The sequence below is a fragment of the Gossypium raimondii genome, chromosome 5 (genome assembly GCF_025698545.1).
Source record: "Gossypium raimondii isolate GPD5lz chromosome 5, ASM2569854v1, whole genome shotgun sequence".
NCBI lineage: Eukaryota > Viridiplantae > Streptophyta > Magnoliopsida > Malvales > Malvaceae > Gossypium > Gossypium raimondii.
Genome location: NC_068569.1, coordinates 38,328,177 through 38,350,713, shown reverse-complemented (window position 1 = coordinate 38,350,713; position 22,537 = coordinate 38,328,177). Strand labels below are relative to the sequence as shown.

At 36.0% G+C, this 22,537-nt stretch overlaps 1 protein-coding gene across 1 annotated transcript; it reads right to left on the bottom strand.

The window, feature by feature from the left end:
* Positions 1-9,725: 9,725 nt before the first annotated feature.
* Positions 9,726-11,934, bottom strand: LOC128041058 (uncharacterized). The gene is made up of 2 exons (XM_052630361.1): positions 10,975-11,934; positions 9,726-10,652 (listed from the first exon to the last, which is right to left on the bottom strand). The coding sequence occupies exons 1-2, from the start codon at positions 11,932-11,934 to the stop codon at positions 9,726-9,728; spliced, it is 1,887 nt and encodes a 628-aa protein (XP_052486321.1).
* Between the last annotated feature and the right edge of the window lie 10,603 nt (positions 11,935-22,537).

Genomic DNA, 22,537 nt, shown 5'->3' with positions numbered 1-22,537 from the left:
GAGGCAAGAGAGTGGTTGATACGAGCTCGATTTAGATGATGTGACGAGTCGTATTATGTTCCCGATCGAATTTAGGTAGTGTCGATTTAGTTCGAATTCAATAAGATGAGTTATATTGGTTTTAAATGATTTAGGAAGCAAAATTGGGATAAATGGTTTCCAATGAAACAAGAACGAACCCTTATTAGCAAATAAGGACCCGGGCTTAAAGGTTTCAAAGAAAAAGGAAAGAAATGGTAGATAAAATTGAGACCCTTTATTTAGCAAAATAGGAACCTTCGGTATAGTTGGAACGCCACACCTTATGGTGATAAGTTCAAAAACAAAGTCAGATTGACGCCACTCGTAAAGATAAGTCAATTGAGCTTTGAAGAATAAAGAGAGTGAATTGCCTCACTAAAATGATATTTCATTCAGAAATTCGTCAAAAAGTCCTTTTACAAGAAATTGAGCAACTATTTATAGTCTAATGTCTAGTAGCCGAATGGACATATTCTAGACTTAATTTCTAAGCAAAAATTGAACAAAAATTCTGCTTAAATTCATGTATATGCTTGCATCAAGGTTTGGCTGAATAGAGACCAAGGAAGAGCTTTCAATGAACTTGGAAAAATGGCAGCAACTACATTGGCCAATGGAGTTTAATGAGGTCATTCATGAAGCAACTATTGATGAAAAATTACCAGCATTAATTGGCAACTTGAACAGCCATTTAGAAGTGTGAATGGACGGTTTTGAAGAGCCTTGAAGTGTGAACATGGCTGAACCGAATAGACATAGTGTGAACAGCTTTTATATGCCCTTGGGAAGAGAATCGGCCAAGCTTGAAAGGATGAAAAGCTTGATCACTCTTGGCCGAATAGTTGCCTTGAAGAACACCAAAATTAATCAGCTTTTAATGCATTAATTCAGCTGCACATGCATCTTCAAATTCATTGAATCTCCATGCATGAATCGCCCAATTCATCTCCAAATTAATTTGCACCTAAAATAAACATGAACTTAATTAATTTCAAACAAATTCATCTGAACTAAATTAAAATATAATGTGAACATCCTAAATAACATTGAGACAACTTAAATATTAACAAATCATAACACATAAATTGGCTAGACAAATTTAAAACATGTAATAATTTAGACAAACTAAATGACATCAAGACATCTTTAATTTAACTAAATCAAGACCTATTAAACACTTAAATTAATTAAGACATATTTAAAAGCTGTAATGAAACTTATTTAAATGTTTATTTAAATGGTCTAAATTCCAAGATCAAATTAATTAGCTAGAACGAAATTCACTTCAAAGAAGTTGAATATGTTCACTCGTTTTAAACTCCTTGCTATCATTTTCCTCAACCCGTTCCACCATTGCTAAAATAGCATCTTTGAATCGTTTATCTCTAGCTCGCGTTATTGGACCAATGGGCAGCTTGATGGCTTCTTGTTCGTTCTCCATTTGGTTCGTAGGCAAGCTCACATCATTCCCCTCCTCTTCAGAACGATTTGCCCTCAAATCAGAATCTGCATCAAACGGAGACAAATCAGAAACGTTAAAAGTCGCGCTAACATTATATTCACCAGGCAAGTCCAATTTATAGGAGTTATCGTTAATTCGCTCAAGGACTTGAAACGGTCCATCCCCTCTCGGAAGAAGTTTGGATCACCTTTGCATAGGAAATCTCTCCTTGCGCATATGCAACTGATACGACCCCGGCCTCGTTGATGAATCCAAGTCGTTGTTGTGCCCGATCGTGAATTGGAGTAATTTGAAAGCTTTACAAAATAGGCTAGAAGAAAAGGAATTATTTAGGCTCAATAAAGTTTTGTTGGTTTAGGAAATGAAACATAAATCAATGGATGAAGTTTGGGCTAAGTATTCAAAAGCCGAACTAACACAATAGGAGTGTGTTAACCTCGTAACTTAGGAGAATGCTTAGGTTGGTAGGGTGTTGATGGAAGGTTTGTTAAGTGGATAGAAACTTGACCCGCTATCAAAATGATAGGAACCTCAGTACGAATCGAACGCCACACTTTTGGGATTAAAGTGATAAGTTCAGATAGAAAGACGGGTTGACGCCACAAGGGTTACTTGATAAGTCAGACGAGTCTTTGGAGAACAATGAGAGTTGAAAACAAACTCACAAAGTAAACAAATTTCATATAAAGTTTAAAAGTATATTGTCTAACCTTTTACATGTTTACAAGCCAACTATTTATACTAAAACTAGGACATGAATAGCCAATTCTGGCCATTAATAAGTAACATGAATCAGCCCATGAACCGATTTTAATGATATATGTTCATCCATTGAATGACATTTAAGTCACATTCGTCCCCCCCCTTGCCATCCATAGATGCATCCTTAGTCATGAAGCAAATGTTTGTTCATCATGGGTAATAAATTTGACTTCTAGAATCTGCCCATTTATCCCTTCAATTTGGATGGTGCTTTTAAGGCTCCTTTGTTTCCCACGAAAAAGGCTCCTAAGTGAGCTCAAACGGCAGCTTAAATGCAGGTTTTAATTTGCTGCTCATGCATTCTCTTAATTGAGACGGCACATTAATGGCTCTATTGAAGGGACCGAAATAGCACATGGAGAAGAGGGATTTTAATGCCGTCCCATGCATAGGGAGAAGAATGCAGCAACCAATTTAATGTCATCCAAGCATGCATCAAAATTCAAGAGCCATTGATATTCACGAAAAGGCTCATAGGAAATAGGAATCAATGACCCTTAATGAGTCCTTTGCTATGCACGAAAATGGATGTATAGAAACACAATGCATGCTTCCTTTAATGCCGTTCATGCATGCTTCTAAAGGAGAAGTCGCAGCTCTTTAAATGCTTCCTTTGCTATTAAGTCTATTGTAGACACATTAAATTCGGAAGCTAGCATTAAACCTGCACAATAAATTGTTCTTTAAATTAGTCCCCATATCCATGCACTGCACACATTTAAATCACCATTAACTCAAGTTTAAGGCAAAACAAAATTGGGTCAACAAGGCATATTAAATTAATTGTTTAGGAAAATGCAGCACCAACTTCCTTTAAATGCCGTTCCATGCATGGGAACATCTCCTTAAATGCATGTTTCCTTTGCCATTTAGCCGAATTCAATGACTGCAGACACAAAATAAATTCGGTCAAATAATTCATGCACATTACAATTAATTTTGCAGCCCTATTTGAACATAATTAATCTCATGCTTGAACCAAGACATATTAATTAGCCATATTAATTAATTTGGACATGAATTAAGTTAACATTAAATTAAGCACCACAAGACACCTTAAAGTGGTTCATTAATTAATTTGAATTAAGTCAACAATTAGACATATTAAATTCGCACTTTAAAGCACTAAAGACACATTAAACAACAACATTAAATCCGTCCAAACACATTAAAAGTCAGTACTAAATAGAACACATTTAAATAGTCTTAAGACAAATTTAAAGCATGCATTAAAACCAATAAAACATATTTAAAATGTCCAGATTTCTTAATTAAATACTTAGTAATTATTTAAACTAAAATAACTAACTTAACTAATTAATTTATTCCAGAAATTAAATTAAATGAGCTAGTGAGCTAATAACGAGCTCAATGAGTGAATTGAGCTCGAATGAGTGAACCAAAAATGTTTCCTAAGGGTCGTATCATCCCCCTTCTTGAGCGACTTGTCCTCAAGTCGAGCTTCTTGTCCCTCATAAAAGTTTGTCCTTATACAACCCTTTACGATAGCATGGAATGGATAGGCTCACAAAATCGTATGTTAAAACGTTCATTTGCCTTGAATCTTTTCCAAATTTCTTCGTTCAAACATAGTAAGCTTTCACAACAATTCAACGACCACACATTTTCTACATTATCAGGTAAATAAAAAAAACCATTAGATTCATGCTTTTGTTCGATTGAAACTTGTAGTGGACGTTTGCCTATTGATTCACCAACAAATTTATCAACAATAATAGTCTTACCAACATATTTCAAACGAAATGAAGATACCATCAGCATAATCCTTTCATCACAAACAAATGAATGGAAATCTCGCACAATAAAACTTGGCAATGGAAATTGAACGATGGGTTCTTCCAAATTCGCATTATCAAGCATCAATCAAAATCGATAAATCACTTTCAAATAAAGTGAACAATTAAACACTTCACGATTGAAATACTTTGCAAAACCAATTCTTCAAAAAGATGTTTATTTCCAACCGAATAGGCGTAAAGATTTTAAAGTTCTCATGAGTCATACCTTGTTCACCTCAAGAATGGAAAACAAGGATCATTTTACCTTAAATCGATCATCACAAATCTTCTCTCCTTGGACTTGTAATGCAATCGAAGCTCCTTGGTGGAATTAACCTTGTCGAAATGAAATACGTACTTCAGGTATAACCACAGAAATAGACTAAGGATTGAATTGAAATCAAATTTATCATACCTCGTTTCCTTATTGAACAACCAAGCATCAAAACAATAGAAATTGTTTGCACACAATTGGTCATGCTTGAATTTCCCAACAAATGTACTAAAACAGATTCTGGGTTTAAAAATTTGATTTTGATTATTAACGCCAAAGAGTAGCAAAGAGTTCATTAAACCAAACTTGTCAACGCAAAAATTTGTTTTGGGAAAGCTTGTCTCACCACCATTTGAGATTAAAACACTAATCAATGAAGGAAAATCAACCACTTTTTGGCATGGAGCTTTTACAAAGATGAAGTCGACATTATGTTTATCCACATTCAAGGAAGATAATGGAAATTCAAGTGCTAGGTGTTCCTTACCTATCTTACCTTCGGGCTCATGTGGTTCAATTTCAACTTCATCCTTACCTTTTTCGGTCAGGCAAAAACGTCACTCGTCAGAAGATATTGAAGTTGATATTCGTCATAGAGATTTGTCGAAACACGAAAAGAAGGAGCGAACAAAACAAACATCTCGGGGTTAGTTAAAATTTTCCTCTCTTTTTCGGTTCTCGCCACCATCTTCCTTTTCTCTCATTTCTTTTCAACATCTTTTTCCTTTTCAATTTTTTCTCAATATCAATATCAATCTCAATCTCAAATTCTTTTTCTTTTCTCACTCTCATTTTCTTTTTTCTTCTCTCAATTTCATTCAAGATTCGTTCATTTTCTTGCATCAACATCTCTTGTCTTTCTTTTCTTCTATTTTCTTTTTGTCTTGTTCTTCCATTACAAGAAGATGATAACTTATAAGAATCATAACGACAAGCTTCACGTTCGAAAGAAATGGCAGATTCATCGTGCAAGTCACGAACATCTCTTTGTGAATAACCCTCCGTGGGAAAATATCTCGATGCATAAGAAACTCGTTCATCTCTTCTCGAATAATCATGGAATGTGTGCTTTCGAAATGATCTTGTCTCTGTCTCTTGATTCGGTGAATTTGGCTTTCGTCGGAATCTTTCCTCCACTTGATCCAATCTATCATGCAACTTATCAAATTTTGATTTCACCATTCTACGCATCTCTTGCATCAAATATTGGAAGTCTATTTCGGAAAATTCTTCTCAAGACATTTTTTTTTGCTAAAAGGAATAAGTGTTTAAAATAAAAAGTAAATACCTCACCACAAAGCCTCGCAAGTCATTCAGAAAGAAAATTTTCACTCCACTCGTGTTTACGCTCGCTTTTGGCTTTTCTTCTCTCGAATGAACTCACACCAATCACTCTTGCCTTTTTCCACTCGATTTTTCGCCTCTCGAAGTTCTTCGCAAACTAAGTCGATGAATCAATACCGTTTGGCGTCGGCTTACAAAATTGATTTGGCTTGGTAGGTAATGATGTCGGAAATGGTAGGCTATCAAACAAAATAGAATTGGTTAAGTGTGGCTATATAGATATGGTCCTTCGGGCAACAAGCAATGCTTTTACAAACCCAAAATGAATTTCAATCACTCTTTTTTTTTCAATTTTGATTTTTTTCTTTTTTTTTTAATTCCGATTTTTTTTTCTTCTTCTTCTTTTTTTCTTCAATACTAAATACAAAAAGTACAAATAAATTGAATACAAACTTTTTTTTTGAAGTTTTTTTCAAAAAAAAAATTTTTCGAATTTTTTTATATATTTTTTTACAATACCGTAATACCGATAACGTCGATCTTACTCCGATTCAGCTAGCTCTGATACCAAATGATACGACCCCGGCTCTAGAATCTGCCCATTTATCCCTTCAATTTGGATGGTGCTTTTAAGGCTCCTTTGTTTCCCACGAAAAAGGCTCCTAGGTGAGCTCAAACGGTAGCTTAAATGCAGGTTTTAATTTGTTGCTCATGCATTCTCTTAATTGAGGCGGCACATTAATGGCTCTATTGAAGGGACCGAAATAGCACATGGAGAAGAGGGATTTTAATGCCGTCCCATGCATAGGGAGAAGAATGCAGCAACCAATTTAATGTCGTCCAAGGAGTCTTTTATACGAGAGAAAAGGAGCCTGGTGGGCCCTCATGGAATGATGCACTATCCCATTGGATGATGATACGCCCCGGCCTCGTGGATGATTTCGAGTCATTTTTGCTGCCCGATCGTTCTAACGATGAAGTTTCGTTCGACTTGATTCAAAAGGTTATGTTTGTCCAACAAAGATGTTAATGGTTCAATCAAGGTTAAAATGGCAATGGTATATAAGGTACTTCGGCTAAAAATGAAAGAAAATGTTTATTAAAAGGTTTGGAGTTTCGTTTTAAGGTAGAATAGATGGAAAGCTTAAAAACAAGAGTGAACCAACTTTAAGGGTTTAAGTTGACCCGATTCTTATATGTCTTTAAGGTGGATTAAGAATGATGTAAATAGGACCTCGACCCACTATCTAACAAAGATAGGAACCTCGGTATAGTTGAACGCCACACTTGGTTAAAAGTGATAAGTTCGGGTTGCAAAGGACAAAGGTTGAAGCCACTAACTAGTAGATAAGCCAACTAAGTCTTTGGACGAAATTGAGAGAAGAATTCCTCACAAAATACTTAATTCAATATTCAAAATGGCAAAAGTCCTTTTACAAATAAACAAGCAAATATTTATAGTTCTTCAAAGGCTAGCCGAATAGACAAACTTAAAAGCTAAGAAAAATCAAGAAAATTCCAGAATTAATTCCTCAAAAAGATTCGGCTAAATGGGCATTCAAATGGGAAGCTTAAACATGAAGCAAATGCACCTTGCAAAGATGAATGCATCGGTAGATCAATGGTCTTGTCCAGGTTCGGCCTTGCTCTTAAATTACTCCTTAAATTGGCACTTGTTGGCTGAAAAGATAGGAACATTAAAGATAGTTGTTGAACAGCCACACAAGTGTGAAAAGTCAGTTTTGAAGAGTCAAATATGTGTGAACATCATCAGCTGAATAGTCCCCATGTGAACACTTAAAATAGGTGAATGTAGATGTTTAAAATGGAACATTAATTTGAACATTCATTTGGGTTGCCATGCATGAATCGGCCAAATGCAATGAATCTAAGATGCATGCACCTTTGCTAGCCCAAGGTAAATTCGCACCAAATTAAAACAACAAATTAATCATGTATAAAACAAATTAAATTAAAAGAAATACTTGTAAAAATCTGCACATTTAATCATGTATTAGTTTAGGACATATTTAAAACACTTGAACTAATTAGGACATAATTAAAACACCTAAACTAATTAGGACATATTTAATAATATCTAATTATTATTTGACTAGAATTAATAACTTAAATACTTGGACTTATGACAAATTAAATAACTATTCAGCAAAAATAAATATAAAATCAAATAAGTCTAAGATGAGACGAATGAACTAAAACAAGCTCATTGAGCTTGAAGAGCTTTAAGTAGAGTGCACGATTTGCTCATCTTGCTGGTCCATGAGCCCTAAGTAGACCGGCCATGGATTCACCCCAAATCCGATCAACCAAAGCTGAAATTCCGTCTTTGAACTTCTTAGCCCTAGCTCGGGTAATAGGTCCTTTAGGCAGCTCCAGGGAGACATCGTTTGCACTTGATAGCTCATGGGGCTCGATTGCATCATTCCCTCCCTCTTCGAGGTGATTTGTCCCCAAATCGCTACCTACATCAAAGGGAGATAAATCAGCCACGTTAAAGCTTGCGCTAATATTGTAATCCCCTGGGAGATCAAGCTTGTAAGAGTTCTCATTAATTCATTCCAACACTTGAAAGGGACCATCTCCTCTTGGTAGCAGCTTTGACCTTCGTTGTGCTGGAAAACGTTCTTTTCTCATGTGAACCCAAACCCAGTCTCTGGGTTCGAACACTATTTGCTTTCTTCCTTTATTTGCTGAACGCATATATTGTTCGGTTCGAGCTTCGATGTTGGCCTTCACCCTTTGATGAAGTTGCTTGACATATTCGGCTTTTCTCATAGCATCAGAATGGACAAGCTGATCATTGGGAAAAGGAAGCAAGTCTAATGGAGTTAGAGGGTTAAACCCATACACAACCTCGAATGGTGAATGTCTAGTAGCAGAATGGACGGATCTGTTGTAAGCGAATTCCACATGCGATAGACAATCTTCCCATGCTTTGAGGTTCTTTCGAATAATTGCTCGCAATAAGGTTGAAAGTACGTGATTCACAACCTCCGTTTGTCCATCCGTTTGAGGATGACATGTTGTTGAAAACAGCAGCTTTGTTCCTAACCTTCCCCATAGAGTTCTCCAAAAATGACTTAGGAACTTTGTGTCTCGATCGGATACGATGGTTTTCGGAACTCCATGAAGTCGTACAACCTCCCTAAAGAACAAATTAGCAATATGGACAGCATCGTCAATTTTAGAACAAGCTATAAAATGTGACATTTTGGAAAATCTATCTACAACAACAAAGATAGAGTCCTTCCCCGTTTTGGTCCTTGGTAGTCCTAGGACGAAATCCATTGAAAGATCGACCCATGGTGCGTCAGATATGGGCAATGGTTTGTAGAGTCCATGCGGATTGATTTTGGACTTGGCCTTCTTGCAAGTTATACATTGACTACAGGCCCGCTCAACATCTTTTCTCATCCCAGGCCAAAAGAAATGCTCATGGAGGGTTGAAAACGTCTTAGTCACCCCGAAATGGCCCATGAGTCCACCACCATGTGCCTCGTTCACCAATAATTTCCTTATTGAACCTTGCGGCAAACAAAGCTTACTTTCGTGAAAAAGGAAACCATCAAACCTGAAATACTTATCAACAGCTTTGTTTTCACAGGATTTATAAATATCACCAAAATCAACGTCATCAACATACAATTCCTTCAAAAAGGCAAATCCAAGCAGTTTTGAATCCAAATATGATAGCAAAGTATATCGTCGAGATAACGCGTCAGCCACAATGTTTTCCTTACCCTTTTCGTATTTGATGATATAAGGAAAAGATTCTAAATACTCTACCCATTTGGCGTGTCGTTTATTCAATTTTGCTTGTCCTTTGATATGTTTCAACGCCTCATGATCCGAGTGTATGACAAACTCTTTTGGCCATAAGTAGTGCTGCCATGTCTCGAGAGCTCGAATTAGAGCATACATTTCCTTGTCGTACGTCGGATAGTTGAGAACGGCTCCATTTAACTTCTCACTAAAGTATGCCACGGGCCTTCCATCTTGTGTTAAAACGGCTCCAATTCCGACACCTGATGCATCACATTCAACTTCAAACATTTTAGCAAAATCAGGCAACACAAGTAATGGAGCATTAGTTAAACATGATTTAATGGCAATAAAAGATTTTCTTGTTCCTCATTCCAATAGAAAGCGTAAGACTTTTTATCACACTAGTTAAAGGTCTTGCCAAGGTGCTAAAATTTGGAACAAATCGTCGATAGAAGCTTGCCAATCCGTGGAAGCTCCTCACTTGGCTAATGTTCATGGGTCTAGGCCACTCTCGAATGGCTTTCACCTTTTCTTGATCAACCTCCAGTCCTTCCGAGCTGACCACGAATCCTAAGAAAATAACCTTGTTAGTACAAAAAGTACATTTCTTAAGATTAGCAAACAAAGATTCTTTTCTAAGCACATCCAAAACAGATTTTAAATGCAACAAATGGTCATCTAAGGATTTGTTATAGATAAGTATATCATCAAAATAGACTACGTAAAATTTTCCGATAAAAGAACGAAGAACATGGTTCATCAAGCGCATGAAAGTGCTAGGCGCATTGGTAAGCCCGAATGGCATAACCAGCCACTCGTAGAGCCCATGCTTCATCTTAAAAGCGGTTTTCCACTCGTCCCCTTCACGCATCCGAATTTGGTGGTATCCGCTCTTTAGATCAATTTTAGAAAATGATCGAGCACCACTCAATTCATCCAACATATCATCGAGTCGCGGTATTGGATGTCGATACTTAATAGTGATCTTATTCACCGCGCGACAATCTATGCACATACGCCATGTTCCATCCTTCTTTGGCACCAATAAAACCGGTACAGCGCATGGACTAAGACTTTCTCGTATATATCCCTTCTCCATAAGTTCATTGACTTGTTTTTGCAATTCTTTGGTCTCTTCGGGATTTGTACGATAAGCTGGACGATTGGGAATAGAGGCTCCGGGAATGAAATCAATTTGATGTTCTATTCCTCGAATGGGCGGTAACCCATTAGGAATGTCTTCCGGAAACACGTCCTCAAATTCCTGCAAAAGAGAAACAATCGAAGAGGGCAAATTTGGATCCAACTCGTTAGTATTCAAAAGAGTTTCCTTGTACATAAGTACAAGAACCGATTGTTGCATCAAATAAGATTTCCTAAAATCACTCTCTCTCGCATAAACACTCATTTTCTTTTGCTCTTTTCTTCTCTCTTTTTTGTTCGATCGATTTATTGTTTTCTCACACCTTTCAAAGGTTTTTCTTTTTCTTCTCAATGTGTTTTTCGCTCTCTTTTCATTCTTTTCTTTTGTACATTCTCTCAAATTTTTCAAAAGACTCTCTTAACTTCAATTGATCTTCATAAACCTGCCTTGGCGTCATTGGAACTAAGGTTACATTCTTCCCTTCAAACTTGAAAGTGTATCGGTTTGTAAAACCATCATGAATAGCTTTACGGTCGAATTGCCATGGACGACCCAATAACATATGACCAGCGTGCATAGGTACCACGTAGCATAAAACCTCATCGGAATATTTTCCAATAGTAAACGGCACCAAAACTTGCTTAGTTACCTTCAACTCCCCTCCATCATTAAGCCATTGAAGCTTGTAAGGTTGAGGGTGCTTAGTTGTTGGCAAGCCGAGTTTTTCAACCATTAAGGTGCTAGCCACATTTGTACAACTCCCGCCATCCACGATCAAGCTACACACCTTGCCTTGGACATGGCAACGTGTATGGAAAATGTTCTCCCTTTGTTGTTCGTTTTCAACACTTTGAAGACTAAGACTTCGTTTTATTACGAGGATTTCGCCATCAACAGCATATTCAAGTTCATCTTCTTCTTTGGTGACTTCATCAGGTTCTTCATCATCATCTTCCTCCGATTCGATTTCCCCATTAGCCCGCACGATCATGTTACTTCGGTTAGGGCATTGACTTGCAATATGGCCCCTCCCTAAGCACTTGAAGCACTTTATTTCTCTCGATCGATTCAGAATGGCAACTTCTTTGCCTTTGCTAGCTTCGCCAACGGGTTTGTTCATCTTAGAAGACAAAGATTGATCCTTAGTACGATTAGAAAAGTCTTTCTTACCCGTGCCTTGGTTCCACCTTTGAGGATTGTTGGTGCTAGGAAAGGTTCGGCTAGAACTTTTTCTTTTCAATTGCTTTTCAACTTTGATAGCAACATGCACCATATCAACAATATCAACGTAGTGTTGAAGCTCCACCACATTGGCTATGTCACGATTAAGTCCGACCAAAAATCGAGCCATGGTTGCTTCGCGATCTTCATCCACGTTCGCACGTATCATGGTAATCTCCATTTCTTTAAAATAGTTGATACGAACTCGTCTCGTGATGTTTTGAGTCGTATGTGTTGCCCAATCGTGAATTGAGTAAGGATGGATTCGTTTCGGTTTTAAAATGAAACAAAATAGAGATAATGGCTTCAAACAAAGGTAATAAACAAAATAAAGAGGAAACAATAACAAATTAATTGGCTAAGACCGAAAATGAACCAACAATAACGAATTGTTGACCCGAATCTCAAAATGGTCTTAAGGTGTTTTTTGGTTAAAGGAAAACAGGAAAGGAACCTTGACCCACTATCAACTATGATAGGAACCAAATGTATATTGAACGCCACACCAAAGGTGATAAGTTCAGCAACAAAGAATAGATGGACGCCACAAGCTATGTTTGATAAGTCAAATAAATTTCGAAAGAACAAAGAGAATTGGATAGCTCACAATTCAAATATTTCATCTATATTCAGCAAAAAGTTTCTCCCCTCTATGGCTGATTACATCTATTTATAATGCTAGAACAAGGTAACCGAATGGTCAAAAACATCCACTTAATGTGCCATAAAAAAACTGATGTCTTTTCTTATTCTTTGAACCAAATAACTCCTTCTATAAAATCACTTTAATTCAGCTGATTTGAATGTCTTTAATTGCTTAGAAAATGACTCTTGAGTTGTCCTTGGCTAGTTGAATAGTCACCATCTCTTAACCTGCTCCTTAATGACATTCAAAGGCTTGATTAATTTCTCTTGAAAACTCCAAAAACGGCTGGAAGTGGAAGAGTTGCTGCTGAATTTTAAAGGGCATAAAATGCTCTTTAAAATCTCCTTTTAATGATCTTTAAGCTCCTTTTTTTAACAGCCCCTTTAATTTAACTCAAAAGAACTTGAACAGTCACTTATTAAATGTGTAACAGCCTTAAATTGTAACCACTATAAGCTAAAAAGTCACCTGCAATAAACACATTAAAATGAGTTTATTAAACACATGAAAACACTTATTAATCATAACTCACACTAAACTTACTTAAATAAATAAACTAAAACATAAATGCAATAATTATTCCACAACTAGTTTAATTAAAGAAGCATAATTAAATGAACTTAACTCATGCATCAATAAATAATCCTAGGAACTAGATTAATTAAGAACAACACTTATTAAATAAAGTTAAACAAAACACTTATTAATTAAAACTAAGATGAGTTGAATAAATGTTCAGCAACTCATTTATTAAACTAAGATGCTTAAATGCATGGTTTTGAAATGCAAATTTAACTAACATGAAAGTTACATAATTAAACTAACTTGACTTAATTTAATGATGCAAAAATTAACTAACATGAAAGTTACATAATGCATGACTTTATTAAATGCGAACACATATTAATGATGTGCAAACTATGACATAATTAAAACACAAACTAAAATAACTAAAATTAATGAATCAAAGTCCGTATTTTCCAGCAGCCAAATTAACAAACTAAAATTAAAAGCTTCATTTTGCACTTGGGCCCCTCGAGTTTGGGCCAATCTCGGTAGCATCGAGTTGTGTCGTAACATGATGCGTTTGGGATCGCATCATACCCTCCCTCTTGAAGACGATTTGTCCTCAAATCGGGCCACTTGCTCGAGAAAAAGTTTTCAAGATCATGACCCCCTTTGTTCATGATCCGGACAGAATTATTTTCAAAATTCTGAGAACCACAAATGGCTCGGCAAGAAAGAAGGTCATTTGCATGCCATCCCTCTTTAGGAGGGTACCACCTAACATCGTCACCTACAAAACAATAAAACAAATTAGTGACACAATGAAGGTTAAACACAAAAGAACTTTCCAGGATTTTAGTCACAACTTGAATAAATAAACTCAAAAGAACAACACATGAATCAATACCGGGATCAAAAACAGAAATTGGTTTTACCTTTTTCTTCAATGGAAACAAACCTGATTCACAAGGTATTTGAAGATTATAGTTTTGGAAATTAGAATTCCATGGTCCAAGCCCCTTGAACAAAGATTTGGAATAGCATTCACCGGGATCAAAGACAAAGTTTTTGTTCACCATTTCAATTTGACCAGAAAAATTCGTGGCTAGTAACTTATGAAGAACTTGAAGCACATTAAAGTTAAAATCATGCAACAGATGTTCGAATCCATTAAGCAACAATATACAACAACCTCCAGAATAAAAAATTTGATTTTGACTTGGCAAACCAACGAAATTCACATGTTTGGTTTTCGAACTAAATAAAGATAAAACTTGAAGCAAATAGAAGGGGTCAACACATTGATTAAAAATACAATTTTGAGACTCACCTTCGCTTGATGTTAACTTAGGAATACAGGCTCTGGGTTTAAAAACATGGTTTTGATCGGTCGTTCCGTAACGTAACAAAAACTTCACTTTCACCAAGACATCACACATGCCAAATAAAGAAGATGAAAACATAAAAACATTCAAACAATTATACATGATGAATCTCATTCGAACAGACTTACAAAGACATGGAGAATTTACGCAAAAAATCAAAAATTTAAAATTATCACTACACACAAGCAGACTAGGCACTTCACATGCCCACTTTTTATCACAAAAGACCAAATTTTGTTCAGGCTGATCTAATCTTACTTTATGAACAATCTTGCCAATGTCATGCTCCTTAGCAGAAAAATGTTTCGTATCGCTAGGTAAAATAAAATCATCATCATTCAAAATATGACAATCAGCCAGATCATGGTGAGGAGTTCTTTCAAAAACTAAATTTTTGGCAATCTCATCAATAACATGCGAGTGAATTTTTGAGACTCGCATAACAAAGAATCCTTACCTTGCTTACCTTTAAGCGCTAGTGGTTTGATTTCACTTTCATCCTTACCTTTTCCATCAAATGGAATCGTCTCTCATCGAAAGGTAATGAAGTTGAAACTTGTCATTGAATCTTGAGAAACCGAAAAGAAGAAACAACACAAGGACAAATCACTCGTTGGTTAGTTAAATCATTTCTCACTTGTTCTTGCTCACTATCATCTTTTCCTTCGTTTCTTTTCATCGGCAACGCTTCGTTTCTTCCATACTTTCTTTTGCAATTTCAATCTCATTTTCTTTTCGATTTCTTTCTTTTTCTTTCATTTTTCTTCTCTCAAATTCATTCCATATTCGCTCATTTTCCCTTATTAACTTCTCTTGCCTCTCTTTTCTTTTTATTTCTTTTTCTCTCATTTTTTCTTTACAAGATGAAGATAGAACAAAAGAATCAGAATGGGATGTTTTCCTTCGAGTATGAATGGAATGATTTACATATGGTTCACGTTCACTCCTTCGAAAGGAAACCTCCATGGATGCTTTCTTTGAGGCATATGAAGAATAACTTGTACTTTCTCGTTCGCCATCTCGGAAGGACTCAAACTCAAAGTTTGTTTTTCTTTCTCTTGAACTCATCGGCATATAAGACTCGTGATATGGATCTCTTCTCGAATATTCATGGGATGCTTGTCTTCATGATGATCTCATTTTCATCCTTTCACTTGGATATATTTGCTCCCGTTGGGTTCTTTCTCGATGGCCCCGCTCTTCGACACGAACCAATCGTTTCTTGATGGGTTCAAGTTTTTTATCAAATAGATGCTCCATTTCATACGTAAAGGCTTGGAGTGTAAAATCTGGCACACCTCCTCCAAAGTTTCTTACAGGACGGAACCCTCCTTCCACATTTTGATTTCTTTCCAGACTTCGTGACATTTTTTTTAAATGAACTCACAACAAAGAATCTCACTATCCACTCACAAAGAAATCTCACTTCCTTGGCTTTTATACTCTCGAATAAACTCATCACTCTCTTGCCTCTTTCCACTCACTCCTCCTCTCTAAGTTCTTAGGAATTATTTAAACTTAAAAAGCAGTTGTTGTGGGTCGGCTTACAACCTTGATGTTTGGGCTTGGTAAGAATATTGTAGGACAAAGGAAAGTAGGCTTGAAACAAGAAATGAAAAGGTTGATGTATGTAAAATTTTAGATCAATCGGACAACGTTTACCCACTTAAATGAATTTTTTTCGAAAAAATTTTCTGGGTAAAACTGCTGTTTGTAGTTTTAAAAAATAGAGATCAGTTTAGAAATCAACCAAGAACACCCAAAACGCCCAAAATCTGATACCAAATGATACGGGGGTTGCGCGCGGACCAAGATCGAGTTGCCAAGTCACGGGAAACTCCTACAAAAACCCTAAACAATTAGATTTGAAACGAAACAGAAAATTAAAAAGATTAGAATTTTGAATTTCCAGATCTGAAATAAAATCCCCAAAACAGCAAAGAATCAAATTGAGAATAGAAATAAGTGTTAATAAGGGTTCTTGAAACCCTAAAGGAGATTGCGATTCTACCCAATTGAACACCAGGATAGTTTTCCCCAAATTTTGACAATCTAATTTCACCCAAAAGAGTATGGAAGAACCCTAAAATTGGGGATTTTGGGTTGATTCCTTAAGATAGAAAAAGGCTAAAAACACAATAAGAACAGAAAATAAATTAGATAAAGATTCAGCACAAGCAGAAATAAAGAAAGAATTGACAACAAGAAATTAAAAGATAAGTCCTAAGAAGCCTTGAAATCCCGAAAGATCTCACAACTCCCTTCAAACAGCTCTAATCTCCCCTCCAAAGAATATCAATGGCAAGAAGAAGGCTGAAGATGGCTCCCACAATCAAAAGATTGTTAAAACAACTTCTAAAGAAAACCCAAGAGAGAATTCTTGGAGAAAAAACTCAAAGAGAATTCTGCACTTAAACAAATCTGAAATTTTTGATATAATTGAGAAGTATCTAACACGGTGGCTGGCCAAGCCTTTATATAGGCTTTTCAAACATTTTCCTAATCTAATTAGAAAACTAAAACTAAAACTAAAACTAAACAAACTCCTAATTATTTTAATTTTAAATGGAAATTAGGCCAAGGGCTTTTAATTGGGCCTCTTGGACTGAATATTTCCATAAAAAATTAAACTAAGTATTTAAAAAAAATAAAACTTTACAAATTGGGTCACTTTGACAATTTGGCCTGATTTCAAGTAAGCATGGTTTGCCTTCTTGTTTGGGCTTGGGTTGGGCCTTTGAGACTCGTATCACCTAATGTGGCTGTCGAATTTATTATGTTTGTTGACCATGTGGCAGCCGAATTTAATATGTCTTATTGTTGACTTAATATGCTTGATTTCAGTCGAATTAATGAACCACTTTAATGAGTCTTGTGGCTGCCGAATTTAATGTTAACTTAATTCATGTCCAGCCAAATTAAAATGGCTAATTAATTTGTCTTGGTTCAAGCATGAGATTAATTATGTTCAAGAAGGGGCTGCCGAAATTAATTGTATTGTGCAGGTATTGACCGAATTTATTGTTGACTGTAGGTCATTGAATTTGGCTAACTTAATGGCAAAGGAGAGCATTAAAAGAAGCATGCATGAACGACATTAAAGGAAGCATGCATGCTGATTTATTGTGTTTCCAGACATCCTTTTTCGTGCACAGCAAAGGACTCATGAAGGGCTGCTGATTCCTATTTCCTATGAGTCTTTTTCGTGGGGATCAATGAACATTAAAATGCCTTAAGCTGCTGCCAAATTTATGTGGCCATATTACATGAATTTATTTTGTCTTAAAACAAGAATTAAAAGCTGTTTTAATTTAGTGCAGGAATTTGGGCATGGACGGCATTTAATTCGGCTGCTGCTGATTACTCTCCTCCATGCATTCTTTCATGAACAGCAAGGACCTTTTAGAGCTTCCTTGTCACTTTCCAAAGCAGCTCAATTCAGCTCATCAATCACCTTGGAAGACGCCCCAGCAGCTGAATAAATTTTGCTATCTTTTGGCCATTCGGTTTCATGAGTTCACACACAAGGCTGCTCCTATTCGTTGTTCACACCATGGGGCTGTTGGAGACCCTCCCAAAACTTCTTAAAAAATGGGCAAGTTGTTCAGTTCACAAAGAGACTTCATTAAGGTGCATTTAGCTCCATTGGCCGAATCAAGACCTCCTATTCAGCTCACCAACACTCTAATTAATGCCCAGCTGAATGGACTCCATCTAGAAGCTGCCCAATTGAATTCTACATGCATGAAGCTTCCCAAAACGTCCTAGGAAGGTTGCTGGAAATTTCCAGCCTCTTTTGTTTTAATTTTGGCTGACCATTCAGCATCTCATTAGTCTATTCGGCCACCTTAGGAATTTAGCTATAAATAGTTTACTTTGTAATTGTTTTGGGGTTAGACAATATACTTTTGAACCTTATATCAAATCTGATTACTTTGTGAGTTTGTTTTCAGCTCTCATTGTTCTCCAAAGACTCATCTGACTTATCAAGTGACCCTTGTGGCGTCAACCCGTCTTTCTTTCTGAACTTATCACTTTGCACCCAAAGTGTGGCGTTCAAATTATACCGAGGTTCCTATCATCTTTGATAGCGGGTCGAGGTTCCATTTTATTCGTTCTCCATCCATACAACATTTAACCTACCTAAGTATTCCTATAAGTCCTGGGTTAACACACTTATATTGTGTTGGTTCAACTTGAATACTTGGCTTTCGTTCACCTATCAACCTCAATCCATTCCATAATCTCTTTTGAACTAAATTTGAGCCTTTATCTCTTCTTTCTTAACCTATCTTCGACAAACCTTAATTGATACAGTCACGCCTCAAGTCCTGCCTAGCTCGAACAAGGAACCTTTGGAGCTGCCTCAAGGTCCTATCACCCAATCACGAGCTAAACAATTCAAGGAGGTTGTTTCGGCTTTGGTAGACAAAGTTTGGGGCGAGGTTTTAGTTGGGCACATCGAAGAAGCTTGGACTAATTCAAAGAGCATTCCTTGCATTCTATTTCGAGCTGAATTAACTTCCATTTCAGCTCAATGAGCTTGAACTAGCTGAATTTCAACTCAAACATTTTACATTCAGCTCAAAGCAACTATACATTAATTTAGTAGCTAAAATAATTATTTGAGTCAATTAATTTAGCTTATTACAGCTTATTAATATGTTTATGCATGTTTTTAATATGTCAAGTTTTATTACATGATTTAATTTCATTTTAATGCTGCCGAATTTAATGAGCTGATTTTAGTGATATAGTTGACTGAATTAATGTTTCATGGTTATAATATTAATTTCGTTCAGCTAAATATCATATTAATTTTAGTTCTTCTTATTTATATAGGTTGGCCGAATGTGTGGGATCATTTAACAAGGTTAGCCAAATTTGGAGATTCATTTTAGCAAGGTGCATGCATGTTAGATACATTGCACCTGGAGATACATGCATCAAATTGGTGAGCTGAATTCAACATTCCTAGGTGACTATTCGGCCAAGAAAGCTAATGTTTCCAACTCCAAAGCTGCCCATTAATTCCTTTCACATTTGCTGGATGCATCTTGGCTTTTCGGCTCCATGTGTTCACACTCCATGACTCTTCAATGTTGAGTTTTCACATTTGAATTGGCTGCTCACTACCCTTTTAATTGCTGGTCACTTTTAGCCAAAAGTTGCAACATAAATGAGCTAATTTATTCACATTGGCCGAACCTAGCAATCCATGCATCATGCAAGTTCTTTCAAGTCCATTGTTCCATCTAGAAGGTGACCATTAGAGCTCCATGTTCAGCCGAATTTAGCTAGTTCATTTAAATGATTCATTTGCTTAATTTTTAAGGAAAGAAAGTGACCATTCGGCTAGCTTAGGTGATTATTATATATAGCTGAATTTTCACTTTGTAAAGAACTTTTGACATTTTTTTAAGTAACGAATTGCTACCAAATTTGTGAGGCATTTTCTCTTAAATTTCGTTCGAGACCCGTAAGACTTATCTAGCTTCTAGTGGCGTCTTTCCGAGTCTTTCTTTTGAACTTATCACTCCCTAAACCCGAGTGTGGCGTTCACCTTTGATACCTTTGGTTCATACTTTACTAAGTATCGGGTCAAGGTCCTTATCAACCATTTCCAACTCAATTTGGTCCTATAAGTTTCGGGTCAACACTCTTCTTTAGTGTTGGTTCACTCTTGACCTTTTTGAACCATTACCATTTCGTACCAAATCGTAATACCATTTCGAACCAAATCACACTACCATTTCGTAACAAACCTAAACCGAATTCGACCAAATCCAATCCATATCTTGCTAATTTAAGCCAAAACCATACCAACTTTGTTCAACCAATTTGCTTTCTTTGAATCTAATTCTCTTTACTTTCTCTTGAATCTATTTATTCAACATACTTCTTCGTTTTCGATCGGGAACTAAACGACTCAGATTTCAACTATTAAATCGAGATCGCATCATTAATATTACTCCAATTTACGATCGGGCACATCAACGACTCGACTTTCATCACCGAGCCAGAGGCGTATCATTTGGTATCAGAGCTAGCTGAATCAGGGTAAGATCGACATTTTCGGTATTACGGTATTGTAAAAAAAATCAAAAAAAACTTGAAAAATAAATTCAAAAAAAATTCAAAAGAAAGTTTATATTCAATTTATTTTTACTTTTTGTATTTAGTATTGAAGAAAAAAAAAGAAGAAAAAAAGAAAGAAAAGTTCATAGTTGGATTGTAAAAGCATTGCTTGTTGCCCGAAGGACCATATCTATATAGCCACACTTAACCATTTCTATTTTGTTTGATAGCCTACCATTTTCAACATCATTACCCACCAAGCCAAATCAATTTTGTAAGCCGACCCCAAACGGTATTGATTTGTTGACCTAGTTTGTGGAGAACTTCGAGAGGTCAAAATTGAGTGGAAAAAGGCAAGAGTGATTGGTGAGACCATTCGAGAGAAGTAAAAGCCAAATTGTGTGAATTTTCTTTGTGAGAGAAGTGTGAGTTTTGTTATGCGATTAAATATGATGTCAAGAAGTTTTGAAGGGATTGATGGTGAAGAATATGGTGATGTTCTAATCGACCCAACATATCAAACAATTATTCACGAGGTGGGTCAAATGCTTCAAAGAAAATTGGAACCGGTTAAAGAGCGATTGAAGAAGTTGGATGAACGATTCCAACGGGAGCGAATCTCTTCAAGTCAAGGGACGAAAATAAGATCATCATGGAGAAAAACATCCAATAACTTGGTGAGAAGAGATTTTCAAGATTCCTACTCAAGAAGAGATTCATACCAAGATTACGACTCATCAAAGAATTTGAGTAGAAAAAAAGGAAGTTTTGAGAATGAGGTTTTTCAAGATGATACCCAAGAGAGAAGATATCTCTCTTCAAGTGCATCAAGGCGTTCATCTACGGAGGATTATTTACGAGGAGGTGAACGTGTTTCAAGAGTGTCAAAGTACTCGGCTATGGGCGATCTATCACAAAGAGATGATTGTCATTTGTATGAAGAACCCTTTTCTTATTCTCAACAAAAAGTTTCTCATTTTGATGATTTCTACTTTTGTAATGAAATTGAAATAGCATGTGAAAAAGAAAAAGAGTGCGAGCGAGAAAATGAAATGAAAGAAAAAGAAGATGAGTGTGAGATAGAAAAGAAAATTGAAAATGAGATTGAGAATAAAAACGAGTGTGAAAAAGAAAAGAAAACTGAAAAAGAGAGTGAGATTGAAGAAAGAAACGAGAGTCCAAAAGAAATGAGTGATATGGTAAAAGAAAGAGGATTTGAAAATGAGTTGGAAAAAGAAATAAGCGAAAAGGATGAAAGTGAACAAGCAATGAGTGTTTTTACTAACCATCCTATGAGTTTTCCTTGTATTGTTTCTACTTTTCAAGTTTCTCGAAATCCCATTGATCAATTTCAACTTCAATACTTTTTTGAGGAGGGACGATTTCGATTAGTCAAGAAAGGTAAGATCGTAGATGACCCTAGTCCACAAGTGCTTAAAGGTAAGCCATGTAAGGGTTCTACTGTATTTGAGTCTTCCCAATCTTACTTGATTCTTGATGACAAGATTACCAAAGACTTAGTTTGTGAGAGAGTTTTTTCATCTTGATTTGATTGGAAATCATAATATGATTGTTGATGAATGTATTTTACATAGTAATGCGAAATATCTTTCTGCTCATGAGCCTAACATTGTCAAGATTGATCAAGAAGTAAGTCCAGGTGAGTCCAAACAAAATTTGGTTTTTTTGTGATAAAAGGTTGGCATATCACACGTCAAATCTGCTTGTATGTGATGACAATTTGAATTTGCTGATTCGTTTGTGTGATAAAATTTTGATGAGTAAAATATCTAGTTCATTTGCTTGTGATGGTGGTGAGACGTTACTGCTTTGTTTTGTAAATTCTACATGTTTGTGTAAATTAGATCAAGTGAAATTTGATATATCTGGCTGTTCTAGAACAAAGCATGTGAATATTGTTAGCTTGCAAAGCCAAAATTTGATTTATGATTCTGGTAACTGCTCCATACTTTGGTTTAAAAGGTTCGAATATGTTTTGCATAATCATTACTTAAAATTACATCATTTCCTTTTTATGATACCGATTTTGAAATTGTCATATCAAATTGGAATTGCAAGAGGAAACTTTGTTTTTGACCCCGGTGCATATCATTTTAAATTGTTGTCAAAGGGATTCGAACCATGGGAAGTTGACTTCCAAAATTATA